This window comes from Berghia stephanieae, chromosome 5 (assembly GCF_034508935.2).
Source record: "Berghia stephanieae isolate SIO BIC M18660-M18661 chromosome 5, UCSD_Bste_1.3, whole genome shotgun sequence".
Classification (NCBI taxonomy): Eukaryota; Metazoa; Mollusca; class Gastropoda; order Nudibranchia; family Aeolidiidae; genus Berghia; species Berghia stephanieae.
This window is the reverse complement of record NC_088364.1, coordinates 83,925,478-83,946,063: the sequence shown is the minus strand read 5'-3', so window position 1 is coordinate 83,946,063 and position 20,586 is coordinate 83,925,478. Positions and strand designations below refer to the sequence as shown.

At 35.4% G+C, this 20,586-nt stretch overlaps 1 protein-coding gene across 3 annotated transcripts in view; it reads left to right on the top strand.

Annotated features, from left to right (window-relative positions):
- Positions 1–18,627, top strand: part of LOC144973759 (glutamine--fructose-6-phosphate aminotransferase [isomerizing] 2-like) — an 80,931-nt gene extending 62,304 nt beyond the window's left edge. For 2 of the 3 annotated variants that reach the window (XM_078916636.1, XM_078916635.1), the window contains 11 exons: positions 546–657; positions 1,483–1,646; positions 2,058–2,251; positions 2,814–2,934; positions 3,731–3,888; positions 5,308–5,422; positions 6,909–7,036; positions 8,257–8,385; positions 9,610–9,648; positions 10,277–10,522; positions 10,838–18,627. In XM_078916636.1, the coding sequence (XP_078772762.1) occupies positions 546–657; positions 1,483–1,646; positions 2,058–2,251; positions 2,814–2,934; positions 3,731–3,888; positions 5,308–5,422; positions 6,909–7,036; positions 8,257–8,385; positions 9,610–9,648; positions 10,277–10,522; positions 10,838–10,882 (1,451 nt within the window). In that variant the 3' untranslated portion in view covers positions 10,883–18,627. The remainder of the gene's footprint in view (positions 1–545; positions 658–1,482; positions 1,647–2,057; positions 2,252–2,813; positions 2,935–3,730; positions 3,889–5,307; positions 5,423–6,908; positions 7,037–8,256; positions 8,386–9,609; positions 9,649–10,276; positions 10,523–10,837) is intronic. The other variant, XR_013645618.1, reaches the window with a different exon arrangement.
- The last annotated feature ends 1,959 nt before the right edge of the window (positions 18,628–20,586 follow it).

Here is a 20,586-nt window from a genome sequence, read left to right as displayed (position 1 = left end):
ATATATGAATCAATTTTAACTTGTTTATATAAACCACACATTTTTTATCTATTTATATACATTTATATGCACATAATATGGCGTGTAAATATTTGAGTGTCTTTTGGCCTATGTTACCTTAATGATTATGTTATGGTATGATATGATATCAATTTACACCCTCTGTGCGGCTATGTGGTCGAGTGGTATGACACTCGCTTTCGGATTGGAAGGTCCTGGATTCGAGCCTCGCTCGGCGCATAGTTGAGTCCTTGGAAAAGGCTCTTTACTCATATTCTCTCAACTCACTCAGGTGAAAATGAATACCTGACCGTTAACAGCGTTGTCTATGTCGGAAAAAAAATGTAATATCGTCTAACAGGCATCATGTCTCGTTCTACATGTTTTGTGTTGCTGTTGGTCAGGGACCCTTGTAAAGCGCTTTGAGTACGTTTAGTGGATATTGCTCTATATAAAAGCTCAAATTTTTGTTTTTGTTTTCGTTCACTAATTTTCTAACCCCCCCCCCCCCCCCTCCCTCTCTTTCCCCTTGTATATTCTGACAGAACACAGGGGATTCCTGGGCAGCAGTGGGGGACGTCGGGCCGATAAAGACCTGGAGTACGAAGCAACTGGGCCTCAGAAAGAGATTGAATACTTCTTTGCTTCCGATGCCAGGTTTGTCATGTGACTTCCCCCCCCCCCCTTCCTACATCTCTCTCTCTCTCTCTCTCTCTCTCTCTCTCTCTCTCTCTCTCTCTCTCTCTCTCTCTCTCTCTCTCTCTCTCTCTCTCCCCTCCCCTCCTTTCTTTTTCTTTCAGCTTGAATAAGATTTTAATCATATTGTTTTATTATAATGTCTACCTGGTATGCATGCAAACATACACACACGCAGGGGCACACACTCATACACACACACACACACACAGATACTTTTACACCATTAAGACATGGTGCAAACTGCTTTCGATCCTTTTGAATATAAAATTTCATTTTTCTGTAATTTTCAATCACATTTTGACTTAGAATTTAAATGAAATTAAATGTATCTGAATTGTTGAACTCAACCTAACCTTTATTGAATTTTATAATTATTTGACAACGCAGACTCTTTGTATCTAGGGGGCAGCGTGGCTCAGCAGTACGGTCTTTGCTTCATACCGGAAAGGTACCGAGTTCGATCACCCGCCACTGCGCTGTGTGGCCTTGAGCAAGTCACCTTGCCCTAGCTCAATTTGCGGCGCTGAACTGCCGCTGATGCCTAGGTTATCTCTCTCAGTCCTAGAGAATTTTTGAAAAATTTAATAAATAGGCATAGGGTAATAGTGACCAGGGTAAAATACGGATATAGTCAGTGTTAGGGTTGAGTGAGTTAATGCAGTCTTCCCTTGGAATAGACCCTAGAGACAAATTTCCCCAATGGGATAAATAAAGGGAATTTTCTTTTTTAAAATTTTTATCCTTGTTGACCTCAAACCTTGTGCTGTCCATCTGATTTCCTAGTGCCATCATCGAACATACTGACCAGGTGATCTACTTGGAGGAGAATGACGTGGCCAGTATCCACGAGGGATCCCTCAACATCCACCAGGCCACGGCCTCCCTGGGAGAGAAGGCGTTTAGAGAGATCACAACTCTCAAAATGGCCCTGGAGGCCATCATGAAAGGTAATAGGAGTCGTCTGTCTAATATGATAATAGTAATAATAATAATAATAATAATAATAATAATAATAATAATAATAATAATGATAATAATAATAATAATAATACGCTTTATTCATCCAAAAAATGAAAATTCCTTTACAGTACAGACGTGGCATGCATCTATATATATATTAGTGTTGGTGTGTACAAGAGTGCTCAATAATGTTGGTTAGAACATATAAAATAAATAAGGTCACTCACATTTTTTTTTTTGCCGATACAATAAGATAGACATTGAAACAATTGTATGGGCAAAAAAATGTGAGTACCTTATTTATTTTATTTTATATTATATATTTTAATGTCAGTGGCAAGTGGCAGAATTTGTTCAAATAATTATTGTTTTGTTGACTTTTTATTGTTTTCCTGTAGGAGACCACAACTCTTTCATGCAGAAGGAAATCTTTGAACAGCCCGAGTCCGTCGTCAACACGATGAGGGGCCGAGTGAACTTTGAGACAGGGAAAGTTGTGTTGGGTGGAATCAAGGATTACATGACAGAAATACGACGATGCCGACGCTTGCTCTTCATTGCCTGCGGCACCAGCTATCACAGCACCGTGGCTGTACGTTTGGTTTATTTATTTATTTATTTTTTTTATTTGATTGATTTAGTGTTATATTATTGATTATATAATCTTTGTCTTTTAAATTATATGACTTCTAAACAAATCCTTTTGATATAAACTGACTAAGGATTGAAAAAAAAAAAAAATGATTGAATAAGACCATGGACAATTTCTTGTGATGAGATGAAGCTAAATTCTAGTCGTTTTGGGCCCAGTTTTCATCAACCAACCAAGCAGTGATTGGTCTTCTGTACTAATTAGTGACTGCTGGACATTTGTACTTTTTTCCATCAGCCAATTGGAGTCAAACGGACAATTCAACCCCCTAGATTAACCTACCTTTCACATTTCCTTTTTTTAGAAATGTGTTTTAGTTTTGTTAAGGTTTTTGTTGGTTTACGTCCATGTCATTGTATTTCATTCTTATTTATTTGCTTAATTATTGTCAGAAATGCATTAGTCTGTGGCAAGACCCTGTGTAAATTTCCAGAAATGAATAAATGAAGTTCATCTTATCTTATCTTATCTTTTCTTATTTTATCTCATCTTATCTTATCAGACCAGACAGATACTTGAAGAGCTGACAGAGCTGCCCGTCATGGTGGAGCTGGCCAGTGACTTTTTGGACAGAAGTACGCCCATCTTCAGGGACGACGTCTGCTTCTTTATCAGCCAATCTGGTAAGAATTTGCTGTTTGGATTTGGACACGTTTAAACACAATGCCAGTTTGAACATGGAATTGTCTGCTTATTTCTATTTTTCAATCAATTTTGTTGTATTGTCAAATTACATTTTGATTAGTTAAACAAAGGTCAACATTGTGAAAGTTGAAAGCACCATTTAAAGTTTTGAAAGACACTTTATACCAGCATATCATTTTTTAAAATTTAGAAATAATATGTAATATGTCAAAATGTCAGTACGATTCAATCTACTCATTTGTCATGAGATGAATGGGTTTATGTAACTTTTCAAATTTATAAAGGACAGAAAATATGTCTGTTTGAAATGAAACGCTTGATCTGATCATGAAAATAAGACATTTAGGTCTCATATTGCTGTAGAAGCTAGAAATGCAAGTTTATCCAAAGGTTTTGTCATAAAATCTAGTGGATAGGATATTTGAAGAATATTTAAAGTACTTGTGCGGCTATATGGTCTTTTGGTATGACACTCGCTTTTGGAAGGTCCTGGGTTCGAGCCTCACTCGGTGTATATGAGTCCTTGAAAAAGACTCTTTACTCACATTCTCTTATCGTACTCAGATGTATAATGAGTACCTGGCCGTTAACAGCGTTGTCTCTGTTGGAAAAAAATTGTATTATTACCTAACAGGTCTCATGTCTCATTCTTTATGTTTCGTGTTGCTGTTGGTCAGGGACCCCTTTGTAAAGCACTTTGAGCACGTTTAGTGGATATTGCGCTATATAAAAGCTCAACTACTTGCTTATTTTTGTGACTTCTGCCTTCAACAGGAGAGACGGCTGACACTCTGATGGCTCTACGCTACTGTAAACGGAGTGGTGCCCTCATTGTAGGTATCACTAACGTGGTCGGTTCCAGCATTTCAAGGGAGTCCAACTGTGGGGTTCACATCAACGCCGGCCCTGAAATTGGGGTAGCCAGTACAAAGGTATGGACGTTTGTTGATTTTGTCAATTCTCGTCAGATTTAAAATTCATTGTGTAGATTCGTTTTTTTTTTTAATAGATTGTTACTTGATCCTTAGTGGTACCAGGCTGCTAGAAGCTGTGGACTGTAAAAAGTAAGAAACAAAAATTAATATAACAGCTTCAAAAAAGAATAAAATACCAAACACGGAACAATAAAGGCATAAATACATGACTAAATTCCAGATAGACGACAAAGATATTTATTTTCAAGACTTTCCAAGATTTTTCTACAGAGAGGACCTAAAAAATATCTCTGTTGTCTATCTGGAATTTAGTCATGTATTTATGTCTTTATTGGTTTTTTTTCTGTTGGCTGAAGAAGGGTTTCGAGCCCGAAACGTTCCGTGTCTGGTATTTTGTTCTATTTTGAAGCTGTTATATTCATTGTTGTTTATTACTTTTTACTTGATCCTTAAACCAGCAAAATCACCGTTTACTTCAAATAAAGAATAAAATACTCTGGAGAGCACATTCTTTCAGAAAATCTTTTAAAAAGCAAATCCAAAATTTTCATCCTCCGAATGATTATGTCATGCACTGACGCATATCACTTACTATTTGGTTAAAGAAATTGTTATGGACATCTTATCTACATCTGGGCTTGAACAGTTAGAATTAGTGGCATCTCCAGTTCATTTTGGCACCAATGGAACATTCTAGATGTTATGTTTCTTTCCAATCGTAAATATCATGGGTATTTTGAATGTTTCAATCTAATCACTTCGTATTCCTTTAACCCGAAGTTTTGATAATCAGTTTTTTTTTAGTCTTGTTTGGTTTGTCTTGGGTTTATTTTATTCATAATGACATCCAATTAAACAGTGACACGATTCAAGAACTCTTTAGTCTCTTCTATTAAAATACAAATTGTAAGTTTTAATCAAAATTAATAGTTATATAAACATACCCTCTATTGCATATTTGTAGATATTTACATATTTTATAGGCTAGCACTATTCAGTATCTGATACTGAATAGTGGTTTTGTACTATTCAGTATATACGGTGTTTTTTTCCAAAACCCGCCGAACATTTAATCATGTCTATTTAGACATTTTAAAATGTTATTTGAATGCCACTCTTATTTTGATATTTTAAATTATGTTAATTGCAGAATAGTAGAAATTAAAATGTAACGATCAAAATATTTTGACAACTTATGTTACGAACAAATCGGGCTGTCCGTAACTGCACGTGTTCAATCTAGAAGTAGGTCAGCAGTTTGTTTACATTGCAACAGAGATTGTCACACTTTTTACTCTCTCTCTAAAAAAAAAAAGAGTTCCTTATGGATACTGAATAGTGGTTTTGCACTATTCAGTATCTGATACTGAATAACCACTTTGTATTTAATATTGTGGTTGTGACCGTTGCTTTCAGGCCTACACCAGCCAGTTCATTGCCTTAGTCCTGTTTGGTCTGATGATGAGTGAGGACAGGATTTCTCTACAACAACGACGTCAGGACATTATCCAGGGACTCAAGGATCTACCAGGTACGTTGGAAATCTGGACATGGAGAGGAAACACAAGACTAAATCGTTTGTCCTCTTTGATTCATCATCATCTACTATGTGGTCTTGTGGTATAACACTCGCTTTCGGATCGGAAGGTCCTTGGGTTCGAGCCTCGCTCGGCACATAGTTGAGTCCTTGGAAAAGGCTCTTTCCTCACATTCTCTCACCATACTCAGGTGTAAAATGAGTACCTGGCCATTAACAGCGTTGTCTTTGTCAGAAGAAAATGTAATTAACAGGCACCATGTCTCGTTCTACATGTTACGAGTTGCTGTTGGTCAGGGACCCTTTAAAAAGCGCTTTGAGCACGCTTAGTGGATATTGCACCATATAAAAGCTCAATTTTAAGTTTATCAGATACCTTGCTTGACAGTGTTAGCAGTCATTACTCTCCATTCCCCTCTCTCTCTCTTGTTGCTCTAACGATGGCGTTTGTTTCCTCCCGTGTCGAGCCAAGATGTGAGCTCATCAAGCATCTTTTTCCTTTGTATTCCAGGGGCTCTCCTTCAATCTCTCTTGTCTGTGACACTTAGAGGTTTTCCATTCCTTCTCTTCTAATTACTTGACCCAGGAACTTTGTCCGACTAATTCTGATGCAGTTATTCTTCTGCACTTTGCTTTTTTTTCAATACATCATCATTCATTTTCTTTTCAACCCACAAGACACGGAACACTCTTCAAACGAACCACATTTCCACCTCTTCTATGTATGATTAACCGTATATAAAGTGCTAGTATTGGGATTTTTCAAATTGTCTTTTAAATAGCAACATGCTTGTTGTATATATATTACACAAGTAGAATATATATGTATATGATGACGATGACAGTGCTTTGTGTGTACATCTTTAAGTCCATTAACAGCATGTTTTCAATTTCAAAACTATGTTTTAGAGGTTAGTTTTTGTCGAGAGAATGAGTAACGTTAACAAAGCTCATGTTTCATCAATTCTTTTGTGCAGTGGGACAGCGTGGCTCAGCGGTACGGTCTTTGCTTCATAACCGATAGGTACGGAGTTCGATCAACCACCGCGCTGTGTGGCCTTGAGCAAGTCACCTCGCCCTAGCTCACTTTGCGGTGCTGCACTGCAGCTGACGCCTGGGTTATTCCAGTCTTCCCTTGGAATAGACCCTAGAGACAAATTTCCCCTTGGGGATGAATAAAGGGAATTTTATTTTATTTTATTTTTAAATATTTAAACAGTTTGTAGATCGCATTGAATTGGAAGATTGATTTTCATTATTAATAAATTGACTACAGTAGAATCCTGATAAGACCAACACTATTGGACCAGAAAGATTGGATTGACTTTAAGCAATGTTGACTTTATCCATTATTGATGGAACACACTCAGATATAGAATAGGAAATTCGGGACTGACACGAGGTGTTGACTTTATGCAGATTCCATTGTATTTTATTAGATATTTCATTTATTTATTCATAAATTTGTGCATTTCTTCAGAGAAAATCCGTAAAGTGTTGGCAAAGGATGTGGTCATTCAGGATCTTGCTAAGCAGCTCAAAGAAAAGAGGTCACTCCTCATTATGGGAAGGGGATACAACTTTGCTACATGCTTGGAAGGAGCTCTGGTAATCATTGACTATATATAACTGTTGTTGTTGTGTTCTCTTTTCCCCCTTCTTCTTCTTCTTCTTCTTCTTCTTCTTCTTCTTCTTCTTCTTCTTCTTCTTCTTCTTCTTCTTCTTCTTCTTCTTCTTCTTCTTCTTCTTCTTCTTCTTCTTCTTCTTCTTCTTCTTCTTCTTCTTCTTAATTATTAATTATTATTATTATTATTATTATTATTATTATTAGTATTACTATTGTTATTAGTATTACTATTGTTATTATTATTATTATTATGATTATTATTATTATTATCCAAAGACTCAATTAAGAGCCGCTCATAGCAGGATCTGAACCCTAGAATTTCCAGTCCAAAGGCAAGTGTCATAACACAAGATCACTTAGCTGCAAATTTACAATTTTGGTAGTAACATTTTAAAATCTCCCTGGAAACAATGTAAGTTTATAAATAAGAAACAAGTAACACGTCGTGAAATGATGCATGTCGTGAAATGATGCATGTCGTGAAATGATGCATGTTCAAATCCCGGTTTATAAAGTCGTTTTTCAGTAGAGCCATGAGGCACTTAAACCCAGTTTCTGTAGTGTTAATCAGGCAGTTGCAATTGCTTGCTACTCTTTGGACAGGATGCTAGTCTACTGCAATGTACTTTTCACTGGATCCAACAGACATGACTACTGTGGGGGCCAGAATAAAAAAAAATGATCCCAATTGCAGCTGGGATCGATGTTGGTTGTTTTGTTTGCTGTGTGAATATCTAAATGTACCCATAAACTACTGGGACCCCCTTGCTTTTTATTGGCCCAACTGTTTGGAATTTGTGAGATACTCTTCAAAATTTTTTAAAATTTACTTTTATATAGCGCAATATCCACAAACATGCTCAAAGCGCTTTAGGTAAAGGGGTCCTTGGCCAACAGCAACATTTAACATTTAGGATGGGACATGACGCCTGTTATGCGATATTATAATTTTTTTTTGGACAGAGACAACTCTGTTAATGGCCAGGCACTCATTTTACACCTGAGTACGGTGAGAGAATGTGAGTAAAGAGCATTCTCCAAGCACTGAACTATGTGCCGAGCAAGGATCGAACCCAGGACCTTTCGATCCGAAAGCGAGTGTCATACCACTAGACCACATAGCCGCACTAGAAGATATATAAAGTAATTTGTTGAAAAAAATAAAATCTTACTTGATAAAATGTATTCTTTTTTCCTATAGAAAATCAAGGAGATTACCTACATGCACTCAGAAGGTATCCTGGCAGGGGAACTAAAACACGGACCTTTGGCTTTGGTGGATAAAGACATGCCTGTTCTCATGGTTGTCACACGGGACAACGTTTTTGCTGTAAGACATCCCACCCAATTATGTCCCTATTTTAGAGAAATGGCATTCGGTTTTTTATGTAGGCTTTAACTCTTTCAGGCTATATTCTATTTCCATCACAAAATGACTGACACCTGATTGTGGCAGCATGAGAATGACAAGCTAAGACAAAGCTACATTCGAATTCGGCTCAAAATCTCAATTAAAATACCCCCCTAGGGCCAATTGAATGTTCTGATGAAAGAAATGATACCATTGGTTCAATTTATAATACTTTTGTAGAAAGTAGGATTGGATTATATTATTATTTTTGCCTTTCAAGACCGGCCACACAGTGCGCCATTGGCCAGTAGAACAGTTTCTGCTTTGACCGCACAGTGTGGCCAATGGCACTGAAAGAGTTAATTAGATTTTAAAATTTGAATCTTTTGGCACTATAAACTATTACAGAATGAACATTTCTATTTCAGTTTTAGTGCTACAGAGACGAGTTTGCATTTCATTTCATATGCCAAATTGACAACATTTAAAGTTCAGATTGCACTTTTGGCTGGATTATTTTTATGTTTATTATTACAGTGCAGAGCGGATATATCGACATGACATCAAAGTCCTGTTTTTTTTTCGCTATATGACATTATTAAATATTTATCGTCTATATCGACAACAGTTTTACCACATTACAGTTATATCGACATGTGAACCATTGATACCGGTAACAATTTGTCTAAAAAATTTTAAAGGTCAAGATATCCTGCAGTGAAGTAAAACATACCAACCAATGAAAATCCAGAGATCCCGTGAAATAACAGTCAAAGAAAAACCAAGATTATTGTCCAATAACATCTTGTGAATCGTCATTGATCAAAATCGTGATGTCAACCGTCAAGCCTAGTCTCGGGCCGTGCCATCATATCTCGGTCATAAAAAGTGAATCGTCATAAATTAAAAAATCAGCCCTTTTAAAGGCCACCATACCATCAAGATTGACTTCCCTAGTTATTTTCTGGCTTTTTCTCATCAGTTTCCCTTTCATTTTTAAAATAACTGATATAAAGGCATTTTACAGCGGTCCTGACGATGTCCATATATATCAGTTCTCGACTGTATTTATCAACCTGTCTTTCAATTATTCTTTCTTATCCCATTCCCTCCTTCCCACCAAACATACTTTTTTTTTCAAAGTTCTCCACAGTCCCAATTGTCATATTTCATTACTCAATTATCTTCTTTATCTTTCCACAGAAATGTGAAAATGCTTTGCAACAAATCAGAGCTCGAAAGGTATTTCTCATTTTAAATTTATTTTCATCGTAATGTATTTATTCCTGTCACTGTTATTATTTTTGTTGTATAAAAGTCTTTATTTAAAAATGAATGGTTAAATTATAAGAGTTTTGTGATATTAACTGACAACGATTACTCATCAGACTTAGGAAAGCAGATGACAACAGAAAATAGGAGATGAATTGGCCTTTATATTACATTCATTCTCAATTTATTGTTCAACATGCATTATATGTGCTACCTGAATTTTGAATTTTATCATTTCCTGAATGAGGGTTTCAGCCTGAAATGTCTTATTTTATTTTATTTTATTTTTTTCCCTCCTTATTTTGAACATTTCCAGTCATTCTTCATACTTACATGTATTCCATGTGGGCAGCGTGGCTCAGCGGTCTTTGCTTCGTACCCAAAAGGTACCGAGTTCGATCACCTGCCGCTGCGCTGTGTGGCCTTGAGCAAGTCACTACCTCACCCTAGCTCAATTTGCGGCGCTGCACTGCGGCTGACGCCTGGGTTATTCCAGTCTTCTTTCCTGGAATAGACCCTAGAGACAAATTTCCCCTATGGGATGAATAAAGGGAATTTTATTTATGTTTTATTTATATATTTGTTTTTTGACCCCCAGGGCAATCCTATCTTAATCTGCAACGAAGGAGACTCCAATCTCCTGACAGAGGCCAAGATAGACGATTCCAACATCCTGACCAACGGCAATCTCCCCAACGTGTCTGAGACGGGTGCTGGTGGGGACTCGGAAAGACCCAACGTCATTCTGGAGACTCCCCAAATCATCGACTGCCTTCAGGGCATCCTCACCATCATCCCCATGCAACTCTTGTCTCTCCACATCGCTGAATTGAAGGGCCTTAATGTAAGTATGAAGAATAAGTTGAATAAGTGCTTAATCCTCACCCCCCCCCCCCCCCCCCCCCCACCACCACTAAAAGAAAAAAATAGATTCAAAAAATTATAAATTTTTTAATTCGTCCTATACGTTTGATGTATATTTTTGACTAGTAATGGTAGCGTTTGTAAAACGTTTAAAGTTTGCGATGATAATAAGATTACAGATAGGTCCTAAATCATATTTTTATTCCCTCATCCATCCACCCACCCATCCATCCATCCATATATTATTTATTTTGCTTAATTGTGCATGACTTTTCATTTCATTTCATTTCCACAGGTTGACTGTCCAAGACATTTGGCAAAATCAGTTACAGTGGAATAACTTTGGTGTTGATTGAGTTCATTTGATGAGGTAACGGTTAACTTACAGTGATGAAATAAACTCATAAAGACATTTTTGAGTTACATATTCTCAATCTCAAAAAGAATTTGATAAGTTTGAAAGTTCAAAGGCATTATTTATTTATTTTGGAAAACAAAAATTTTGTGTCTCTTGTTTTTTTTGAAAATCACAAAAAAAATTGGCTATGTGGTCCAGTGGTATGACACTCGCTTTCAGATCGGAAGGTCCTGGGTTCGAGCCTCGCGCTCGGCGCATAGTTGAGTCCTTGGAAAAGACTCTTTACTAACATTCTCTCACCGTACTCAGGTGTAAAATGAGTACCTGGCCATTAACAGCGTTGTCTTTGTCCGAAAAATTGTAATATCGCCTAACAGGTGTCATGTCCCGTCCTACATGTTAAATGTTGCTGTTGACCAGGGACCCCTTGTAAAGCGCTTTGAGCACATTTAGTGGATATTGCGCTATATAAAGTTCAGTTTAATTTAATTTAATCTTGTCATCGTATCATTAAAGGAGAAGTAAAAAAATCTGAAAGGTAAAAATGAAACATTGGAAGACAAAGCTGGAAGAAAAATACAAGAAATAAATAATCTCAAAAATCAACCCGATTCCCATTCGGCAGGCGAAATTTTTTTGGATGGTTTTTTTTTTCTTATATTTTTTTCTCTACTTTGTCTGGCACTATTTCATACATTGTTTTTCCGATTTTTCTCCTTTCCGAATTCCTGTTCCCTTTAATATCGGGGTGATACCCTGATAATTTTTTTGTCTTCAAATGTTCCAAATACCAATTTATGAAGGTAGTTAAATTCCTAACTTTATATTTTCCCTTTTCATTAAAGATCTGTCAGATTATCATCATTTTGTGACGAGTGAGAAAGAGAGAAAGAGAAAAACCTGTGATTAACAATATGAATGCTGCCTACTCAAATCAAGAAGGTTGAGTTGATGTGGATGTCGACAAGAACTGGAGAAAATGCTGGGTGATCTCACTCTGGTTTTGTGTCACACCACAGGAGTCGACATTCATATAAATATGTACATACAATTATAGTAATATAATGATGACGATGATGATAATGATGATGATGATGACGATGATGATGATGATGATGATGATGATGATGATAGGGTTCACCCTTTAAGTTTTGTAATGGAATTTAAGGTAAAAAGAGTGTCATTTGTTGTGATGGACTGATAAAAGTTGTCAGATTTTTTCTTCGAGATTTGAACAAAATAGGTAAAAATAATTCCTGTAGAAAACACGGGTTTGGTTGACTGAAGTACCTAAAATGTTGTCTCTAAATGAGACAGTTTGAAAACTTAATCAGCATTTTACTCAGGATTCTTCTGTGCATTTGCACCATCTTGAAAAGATTCAATGTTTTTTATTTACCGTGTAGCACGTTTTGCCAGGGCACCACACATTGATGTTTTAAGTGAGCTTTCCTGTTCGATGTTTTCTTTATTCATTGTTTCTCAAAGTATTGATACCAATGTCAGAAATCCATAGACACAGCAGTATTAATGACAGTAGATTAATTGAAAACAAATCTATCTACTGATATGTTCAACCGTGGTTCAAACATAGATTTTTTTTTTAGATAATAGAGAAAAAGTTATTGTTTTTATTAAAAGTATCACCCAATTGACAACAATAATAAAGTTAATATTTTTTCATGCCATGTGGTCCATATATTATCTTGGTACATCCGTACTTTGAAAATGGAAAATCCCGGAATATTGATTTTAATTCGTGTTTTATTTCACGAAGGTGACAAATATATTTGATTTATTTCGATTTTTAAAGACATCAAGAAGCTTATTTGTGACTTGAAATAGATTTGATAATTATTATTTTGGGTTTTTGAAAACAGAGTTTGTTTGCTATATGGCATGAAAAATGGGATAACCAAAATTAGGATTTATGGCAACTCGATGTCACTCGCAAATATGTATAGCCACAACGATGTACACTTGGTTTTATTTCAATATTAAATTAACATTGATATTTATCCCCGAAATAATATTGAATTCATTTTGTATTTGATTTATTTAATTTAGAATGGACAAGTATGAGAATCACGATAATAATTGCGTGTATTAGAAAGTGTGAGAGATAAATTTGTCAGTTTTTTCTTTTGAAAAGAAAAGAAAAAAAATAACCCAAAGCTTACATGGTTTTTCGTGTCTGTTGGAAAAAGTTTTCCAAATTTTATCCCGGGACCATGACTATATTTAACTTGGCTCAAATTTTTATGACCATATCACATCTATTGATCTTTCTACATACTTTGAATTTAATTATTAAATCTGATGGGCATTGAATGAATTATTTTTTTGGTAAAAATTTATTTATCTTTTTTTTTTTTTTTTTGGTGATTATAAGTGGATCTCATCCATTCCTCCATTTTCAGTGAATTTCTGTCCTGAGGCTGTAACAATAATTTGCAATTTAATATTTATTACATTATCAATGCAGACAATTGCATAAGAGAGGTCACTTATCTGTGGATATGTTTGTGAACTCTGATTATTTTTGCGCCGTACAAGTTCATCCCCAAAATAGTTCAAAAGTGGTTGTAAAAAGCGATGGGTTTTTTTTTAAAAACCTTCTAATGTTTAAAGCTCCAAAACCTCTTTTTAAAATTTTACTTGAAGAGTGAAAGATTGTGTTCATAGCATTCCATGTGGGAATTTAAAAGTTGCCTTAAACGTGAATACCTGTGAGGTTGAGTTGTGTGTTGTTGTTTTAAAACCAAATGTATTGTTTGAATTGAAAGGTTCTGATCAACTGTTCTTTTGTTGAGTTTTATTTCTTAATAGAAAATAAAACTATAAATATTAACCTTCTATTGCCTGAAACCTGTATTAGGCGTCAAAAAATGATTTTGGTTTGCACACAAACTTTGTGACGTGCCTGTTGTAAATATTCTACTTTCATTTTAAAGGTGATATTGGCTTACTTGTATTGTTGGACTTTGTCACAAAGTCCAACAATACAAGTAAGCCAATTTCACCTTTAAAATGAAAGTAGAATACATGTGTATTTAATTATTTGATTATGTAAAGTATCACATCTGATACAACAGGCATGTGAATAATAGTAAAAACGATGTATCATATCTGATACACAAAGGAGAGAAATCATTAATAATTAATAATCCACATCTTTGAAACAGAATCTAAGGTTTATGATTTGAATAAAAACTGTTCCTGTCCTTGTTAATACAAATCAGATGTGCTGACTTTTTAAAAAAGATTTAGTCTATGTTATTATAAATAATTGAAATATTATAAATTGATAGTTTTATCATAATTCAAGATGTCGCTATGGTGGATGGATTTAAAGACAAGTGTGTTTTCCCCATCGTTGTTTTTCTAACCCATTTGAACATTTTCTCTCTGTAAGCGAATTTCCATTTTTTTGGATGAATAAAGTATATATTATTATTATTATGTTTTGTTCAGCTCACAATATAAAACCCTTTCGATTTAAATCTTAAAAAGTGAATAATCTTAAAATTTTAAATAAAAGAGGTTTAATAAAGTGAAAAATAGCGTCCAAATTACGTTTGGAAAACCTTTTTGTCAATGTAGAAATCTCAACTGTCCTTAAAACCGATCATTTATACAGTGTAATGTAATGTTCTGAACGCTTTCGTAAAACACTTTGAGTTTGAGCTGCTATGGACTAAAGCGCTGTACAAATGCATTGTATTATAATTATGCACTTCACTTTTATTAATCTTATCTTTTTTTCAAAATAGTGAATTGCTTGAAAATCGCTATCAATATCAACCTTGTGTTCAAGATAAGTTATTAATTGATACAAAGTGAAAAAAAATGTAGACTATATTTTGCAGTCCTTTTGAGATGGATTATTTTGTAAACAGAGAAATACCTTTTGCTTGTGATTAATTAATATCTGAGCGGGTGGTTGGATGGGAGCATCACCCTTGAATCATATACCTATGATGTTCGCATGGGTGTACGATCCGATAGTGATGTCGTTTCTTCTTCTCTTTACTAGCCTATCCTGCTTCTTTGGTTTGTGATTGTATTTTTGACAGGGGATATTTTTTTTTCTGTAAATCTTCTGCCTGTTTGTTCTTGGTTATTTATAATTTAGCTTATGATATCTTTAGGTTATGATTTTGATTTACATTTGTACTATTTTTGTTAGATTGCTTGTTTTTTTTTGTTTCAGCGGTCTCTCATATAACCTCAATTGTGTTGGAAGAGACCTAAAGCAACAAACAAACAAAAAAAAAATTAATATCTGAATTATTTTTCCCTCTCTGGTACTGTTTTTAAAAGTGAAAGAATTTTGTTTTTCACTTCATAGAGCAAGAAGAATGTCGGGTTTGTACTTGGCCCTCTCGCTGTTGATGTGTATTCCACACCATAGTACTTCTCTCACATTCATAAAGGCGATCACTGACTGCCAGAGTCACACAATTTGTCAAAGTAATACTAGGTACGAGTAGATGTGGACTGGAAAAAGTAATAAACAAAAGTGAATATACCGTAACAGCTTTAAAAAAATATCAAAATACCAAACACGGAACGTTTCGGGCCCAAAACCCTTCAACAACAAAAAACAATAATGACATAAGTACATTACTAAATTCCAGATAGACGATTTTTTAGCCCGAAACGTTCCGTGTTTGGTATTTTGTTCTTTTTTTAAGCTGTTATATTCATTGTTGTTTATTACTTTCTACAATTTGTCAAGTAACATAAGTCTCTTGCTTGGCCTATAGATCACTCAGTCTACTACCGCGTATACACACATTTTTGGCGGGTGGTTGGATGGGAGCATCACCCTTGAATCATATACCTATGATGTTCGCATGAGTGTACGATCCGATAGTGATGTCGTTTCTTCTTCTCTTTACTAGCCTATCCTGCTTCTTTGGTTTGTGATTGTATTTTTGACAGGGGATATTTTTTTTCTGTAAATCTTCTGCCTGTTTGTTCTTGGTTATTTATAATTTAGGTTATGATTTTGATTTACATTTGCACTTATTTTTGTTAGATTGCTTGTTTTTTTTGTTTCAGCGGTCTCTCATATAACCTCAATTGTGTTGGAAGAGACCTAAAGCAACAAACAAACAAACACATTTTTGGTACCTCGCACATTGTTCCTCTTGATAGTTGATAATTAGGTCAGTCTTGCTTTGATGTTATCTAATTTCTTTAAAGGTCTGGAAATGTTGATTTCTGGTGGACACGGCCCATTAGATTACTAAACGTTATTCTCTTCAACTTCAATCATTTTCATCTTTGGTACATGAACAATTAAAAACTTTAATTTATCATTCAGTTGCCTTTAATTGATTGAGGAATTCAAGCTTCTAATATTAGTGTCAACATAATGTATGGTAACCTAAAATCATTTCCTAGAATGTTAAAGACACAAGTGAATATTTTTCAAATTTCCAGTTTTGCTTATTTGTATTGCACAAGCAATTTCTTACTGTTTCTCAACTGAATCATTTTGCGATTTAAAAAAATAATTATTTTCGGTGTTTGCACTTTAAAATGATTGCAGCAAAACTTTTTGGTTGGAAGAATTCATTTCATTTTACAACTTTTATCATTAAAAAGTAAAATATAAGTGTCAGTTTAATTCCCAAAGATGAACGAAGTAGATGTTTTGGTTATCTCCCTTTGTAAACAAAATAGACTTGAAACAGGACACTAAAGATGGATGTATGATGATGCTGTTAATGCAAATATTATTTATTACCCCCTCATCCCACATTTCCCTGGAGTGACTTACTCATTGTCCATTTTGTTGACAAAGGAGAAACCCAAAACGCCCACATCATTTGTCTTTGTGATTGTGAGTCAAATTAAAACTTATACTGGACACTTTTCTTTTGCTTTTTATTTTTTTCACGCTTCACCATTTGCACTTCTAAAAATGATTACAATGAAAAATTCACAATACTCTTCAACAGTCGTAACGTCACTTCCTCCTAATGACGCATGGTAACTTAGTAACACTGGCTCTAAACTATCGGAACAATGGCGGATGCCCGTATGAAATATTTCTCCGGCGAGCATAAAGGGTATCCAGAGGGAAAAAAAACCCCATAAATTTGATCATGTTTTGACTTTTACACATTCTGATCACAAGGCATATGAAAAGTTCTAGCCAGCATGAAAAATAAAAAGTAATGATTTTCTTTGTTTACAACCAAGATGGCCGCCGTTGCCGGGTGGCGTGACATCAGACTATTGAATCGTATTGGGACTACCATTATATGGAAATGGTTGGGTTTTGATGCAATGATTTCAATCTGTGACCATTAAAGTATGAACAAACTATGAACAGTCAGTCAAACTCTAATACAAAGCAGGACGGAAAACAGGCATTAGTTATAATTCAGTAGTGGGCTATTATTAGGTGTTGTATTGTTTGTGAACTGCTGCAAACGAGTCAACTTCTGTGTTTTAAGTTACAGGTACAGCTGATTTTATTTAAATCTACAAGTCGATTTGTGATTTACAATATGTTTATTATTACTTAACCCTTTTTGTTTTTGTATTCGCTTACCTTTTAAAATGATCTTATCTTACTCTGCCATTTCACAGGTTCATATTTTATTTATCTATTTGTTTATTTTTGTTTATTTTTTTGCGTTTTTATTTATGGTTGACCACTGCTCAACTTTTGTTGAATTAATTAAAGTCGCATTATGCAACTTAAACTTATTATATACCCTATTTAATTTACGTTTTTGTTTTTATTTTACTATTAAAGAATGTTTAAAGTCCTCCCTTATTATTATTGATACCAATGGAAATGTGATAGAAAATTGTCAGTATGTGTGCCATGACTCGATAAAGATGTTTTGTGTCAACAATAAGTATAACATTTTATTAACACACCTAATTCCCTTCACCAATCATATCACACATTGACGTGAAATTAAATTGGTTTGACCCGTCATTGTACTATGCAAAACTTTACTATCTGAAAGTAAGTGAAGTAAACTTCCAATGATACTAACAGATTAGAAGAACAATTACAAGTAGTAAACAAGTGGATTGTGGGCAGGGAGGGGAGGCACTTACTGCGTCTTATATCCCCCTATACATGTATCTGTTTTCCAACATGATTTCTGTCTTTGTCTTGGAATTGGAATGAGATTATTTGGTTTTGTCCTGATACCCTGGCTGGGAGGGAAACAGTCAAAGTCAAATGTATAGAGAGTTTTGGCACAACTAAATATGAAATACATAATTAAATGGAGCTCGATTTTCAGCATAGAAAAACTAGAATTCCTTTTCTTTCCTGCAGTTGCCATTTAATCCATGTTTTACATGATATGTGTGATATAAATAAATCATTAAATGTAAATACTTAAGTATTGGCATTACTTTAACCACGCATAGCTCGATCGACTCTATTTATTATTAATTCCTGAATCACAAGTTTATTAATTTATTTGACGGTTCTTACTCAACGTTGCGTGTTCGAATGTTTTTGGTTAACATTAAAATTAAAGTAAGTTATTAAATTTCATGTTGACACATAACGTGCATTTTAATTTGATAAGCTGTCCATGGCCGTTGTTGCATTTGGGCAATTGATGGTCCAAGATATCTTATGTGGGGATCCAGTGATGTTCTGGCTATTACAGACTGTATGCCGGAGGGTGAAAACATCACAATTTATAACATATGAATAATAAATTCTTATGATTTGATCTGGTTGTTTCTTTGTTTTTGTTTTTAAGTGTTTTTCGGCGCGTGCAAGCGGGTGGTTGGATGGGAGCATCACCCTTGAATCATATACCTATGATGTTCGCATGGGTGTACGATCCGATAGTGATGTCGTTTCTTCTTCTCTTTACTAGCCTATCCTGCTTCTTTGGTTTGTGATTGTATTTTTGACAGGGGATATTTTTTTTCTCTGTAAATCTTCTGCCTGTTTGTTCTTGGTTATTTATAATTTAGCTTATGATATCTTTAGGTTATGATTTTGATTGACATTTGTACTATTTTTGTTAGATTGCTTTTTTTGTTTCAACGGTCTCATATAACCTCAATTGTGTTGGAAGAGACCTAAAGCAACAAACAAAAAAACAAAAAAGCGCGTGCAACATATTGAGGTCATATCAGCGCCAGTAAAATTAAAACAGAATAGACAAAAGGGGAGTTGGTTCAAGTTGTGAACAGATGTAGATTCCAAGAACATAATATCACCATCAATGTACTGAGTTTGAGATCACCTTAAAGTCTCATCCAGACACCAGCACAGGATCCCACTCAACTGTTTACAGAACTAACTAGCCTACATAACAGAGAGATAATTTACAAGGTTAAAAATTATCATTTCCCAAAACTATAACTATACATTTGACTGTTTCCCTCCCAGTCAAGGACTCCAGCCAGGGCTGGGACAAAACTAATTCCATTCCAAGCCAAAAACCAGAGCTGGGACAAAACTAAGTATGTAATTCCATTCCAAGACAAAGACAGAAAGCAACTCGGAAAACGGATATAATAAGGGGATAGAAGACAGTGTGACCTCCTGGCCACCATGGGAGGTCAGAGGACCCTGTCCAGTCGTGACCTCCTGGCCACCATGGGAGGTCAGAGGACCCTGTCAAGTGGTCTTTTCTTTAACAATGTAAAAAACTTGAGAGAGGGGTAGCAACCCCCACTGTGTGGGATGAGGATTCTCATTCATATCCTGAAGAGTTTCCAATGTGCAACAGATTAACGCCCTGCCCGCACGGAAAGCAATTAGTTGTTGGACTTGCTGTCTCTCTAGGCCATAGATTGTAATCAGGTATTCCATTGATTTTGCTACATCCACAAAAATCAGATGCAAGTGCTTGACATTTTTCTTCCCCAAAACTGAATCCAGTCGTGTGAGAATTGATATTAATAACCAGTTTGACAAGCGTATATATTTTCATGGGGGGAGGAGAGGTGTCCGGCCGATAGTCTGTAGAGCACTCACTTCGCCAGCAGATACTAGTAGTAGTGTAATTGTTTTTGTCCCCTTTGTTCAACCACCAGTGGTTACTGAAACTTAAATGGGTCTTTATACCCTATTGAAAGTACATGTAACTAATGACTGACCAGACCAGCAGCATGTCCAAGGGGTAGCAAGCAAGTTATGGCCCATTTAATTCAATAAAATTCTGGGCCCCAACAATCTGGAGAAACTATAGACCACTGAACGTGGATCTAGGTACAGTAGAACTCGGAAATAGCGAGTTCGACGGGTCCACTCCTGATTACTCGCTATTTCCGAGTTCTCGCTATTACTATGTAATATTACTCGTAACGAAAAATAAGAAAAGAAAAGAAGCTAGGCTAAAAATATTTAAATCGCCCTTGTCTGGTGTTTTGCTTTACTTCGTTCGAAGTCCTAGGCAGGAAACGCTCGTTATTTCCGAGTTGACCTCTTTTTCATACGCGCTACTTGCATGCTAATTTCATAGACACAAATAAGAGAAAAAAACGGGGATTTAGATTTTACTCGCTATTTCCGAGTACGTTACTTTCATGTTCTACTGTATTCCAATTGAGAGATAATTAGTTTCAAACAGGTGGTCAAAATGAAGACTCAAGTAGTAAAAGGGAGAAAAAAATCACTTGGTGCTTGTTTGAAACCCCAGCCACAACAAGGTCATGGTGACACTATTTAAAAA